The 2,471-nt window shown below is 37.2% G+C and overlaps 1 protein-coding gene across 1 annotated transcript; it reads left to right on the forward strand.

The window, feature by feature from the left end:
- The first annotated feature begins 735 nt into the window (after window positions 1–735).
- On the forward strand, window positions 736–2,224 carry LOC142609032 (uncharacterized). Its single transcript, XM_075780673.1, has 3 exons — window positions 736–752; window positions 878–1,021; window positions 1,555–2,224. The coding sequence occupies exons 1-3, from the start codon at window positions 736–738 to the stop codon at window positions 2,222–2,224; spliced, it is 831 nt and encodes a 276-aa protein (XP_075636788.1).
- The last annotated feature ends 247 nt before the right edge of the window (window positions 2,225–2,471 follow it).

Consider the following 2,471-nt stretch of genomic DNA (forward strand, 5'->3'; position numbering starts at 1 on the left):
TTTATATCTAAGTGGTCTACTCTTTCTGCAATACTTATCAATCATTGACCATACAGTAATTCGGAACAAGATTGATAAAGTAACAATATGTAGCTTAAACTTCTTTCGGTTCGGTGTGCCCATGGCTAAAAATGGAGTGAGATTTTTTTTTTACATGTTTTTCTAATTTCTCATTGTAACCCCTATTATTTTAGCCAATTGATCACAACGCTTCCAAGAAGTTAGAAATTGATGAGTGTGTTAAAAATGAATGAACAAGGGGTATAAGTGGCCTAAAAATTAATATTATGGAATTAAAATTTCTATATTTTATAATACTTCTATTTAAATAAATAAAAACATATGTTTGTGCGTTCAAATGAAAAAAATTACTTATTTGTATGTTTATGTTTATTTGTTGTTTATCAATTTAAAAAAAAAAGTATAAGAAACTCGAGTCGAGTACCATATTACAAGGAACTCGAGCTTGGAATCTCGAGTTCCAAATTACCTAAGCTCGAGTACCATAGCATGGAACCCGAGTTTACCAAGCTTGAGTTCCATGTGACATTTTTTCAAAAAAAATCCACGTCAACACATGTTTTTTTTTTTTTTTTTTTTTTTATAATGAAACTCGAGTGTTTAAAACTCGATTTACACAGCAAACTCGAGTTTCATGAACTCGAGTTTCAAAAAGTGGTCTACTTATTTTGTAAACAATGATATGTTACTAACAATTTTTGCAAAAAGTGGTAAATGGCCAATTTGACCTGGTTTGTATCATATATGACTTGAAGGAAATTACTAATAATTTGTAGATAACCAAACCATTTCATTTTCTTGTTATTTTCTCATCAACTCTTTGCTTTTCTCCAAGTTTTTGTTTCCTTTCTTTAAGGCGCCAAGAATTCACGGACACAATTGGATATGCGAGGGGATTATGGCTATTGTGGAAGACAGATGAAGTGGAAGTGTTCATTCTCTCATCCACAGAACAGGAAATCCACGCCATGGTAAAGGTACGTTGCTCTAACCTTTCCTGGTTTATTTCCCCTATTTATGCTAGCCCACGGTTAAATGAAAGGAGAATTTTATGGTCCAATCTGACTAAAGTTGCCCAGTTACATCAATTGCCTTGGCTGCTTTTGGGAGATTTTAATGAAATCCTCAGTGGGGAGGACAAATATGGGGGTAGAAGTATAAACATTAAGAGGGCCTTAGAGTTTAAGGATTGCCTTGACTATTGTAACTTTGGGATTTGGGGTTTTTTGGCCCCAAATACACATGGTCCAATTGCAAACAAATTTCGGATTTAATTTTGGAAAGGATAGACAGGTGTTTTGCGAACCCGTCTTGGAGATTATTATACCCTGAAGCTTTGGTCACCCACTTAACCAGAGTGTACTCGGACCATTGCCCTGTCCTAATTGAACTTAGCAAACCTCCTCCCACGACTAGAAATAAGCCATTTAGATTTCAATCTATATGGCTGCTACACCCGGAGTTTCCCAAATTTGTTAAAGACAACTGGGACCATGATCATCCACTATCCTCTGCAATTACTAATTTTACCAGGGAAGTTAAACGGTGGAATGTTGAGGTTTTTGGGAATTTATTCACCAGGAAGAAGAAAGTGCTTGCCAGACTTAATGGTACTCAGAAAGCCCTTGCATGTTACCCCAATGATTTTCTGATCCACCTAGAGAAGCAACTTATAGAAGTGTACAATCTTATTATGCTTCAGGAGGAAGAGTTTTGGGCATTAAAATCTCGCCTAAATTGGACGGCCTTTAGAAACCGTAGTACTTCCTTTTTTCACACTTCTACGGTGGTGAGAAGGCATAGAAATCGAATCAAAGCTATCAAGAATAATGTGGGTGAATGGATTACAGATGAAGAGGGAGTGAAAAATCAAATTCTTTCCGGATTCAAGAAGCTCTTTACCACTAAGCTGACCTATTCTACTCGTACCTCAGAAGTGGAACACTTCTCTTGCAGTGTTCTTTCTGGGTGGGAGAAGGAAAAGCTCTATGAAGAATTGACCCACGCGGAGATTAAGGCAGAAATGTTGGCGCTTAAACCATTTAAAGCACTTGGAGCTGACAGATTACATGTTGGTTTTTTCCAACGGTTCTGGCATGAAGTTCAAGAAGCTATTTGTAATGAGGTTGCTTTAGCCTTTCAATCAGGGACAGTTCCTTACTACTTGAATGAAACTCTTTTAGCTCTTATTCCTAAATGTTAAAGCCTGAAATCATTGGGGAATTATAAACTGATTAGCCTGTGCAACTCGGTCTATAAAGCAATCACCAAAATCATCACTACTAGGCTGCGTCCTTTCCTCAACAAGCTAGTCTCACCCTTACAAGCTACTTTTGTTCCAGGTAGGAGGGGTATGGATAACATTGTTGTAGCTCAGGGGCTCATTTATGGACGAAACCTAAGGAGGATCAAGAATGCATTTTCTTGGGTAAATGGGTCTGGGAGCTGGA

This window comes from Castanea sativa, chromosome 9 (assembly GCF_040712315.1).
Source record: "Castanea sativa cultivar Marrone di Chiusa Pesio chromosome 9, ASM4071231v1".
Lineage (NCBI taxonomy): Eukaryota > Viridiplantae > Streptophyta > Magnoliopsida > Fagales > Fagaceae > Castanea > Castanea sativa.

Excerpts from the sequence above, each read along its gene's own strand:
- LOC142609032 (XM_075780673.1), top strand. Across the intron at positions 1,022-1,554 it reads CGTTGCTCTAACCTTTCCTG|GGAAGTTAAACGGTGGAATG; the intron begins GTTTATTTCCCC and ends TAATTTTACCAG.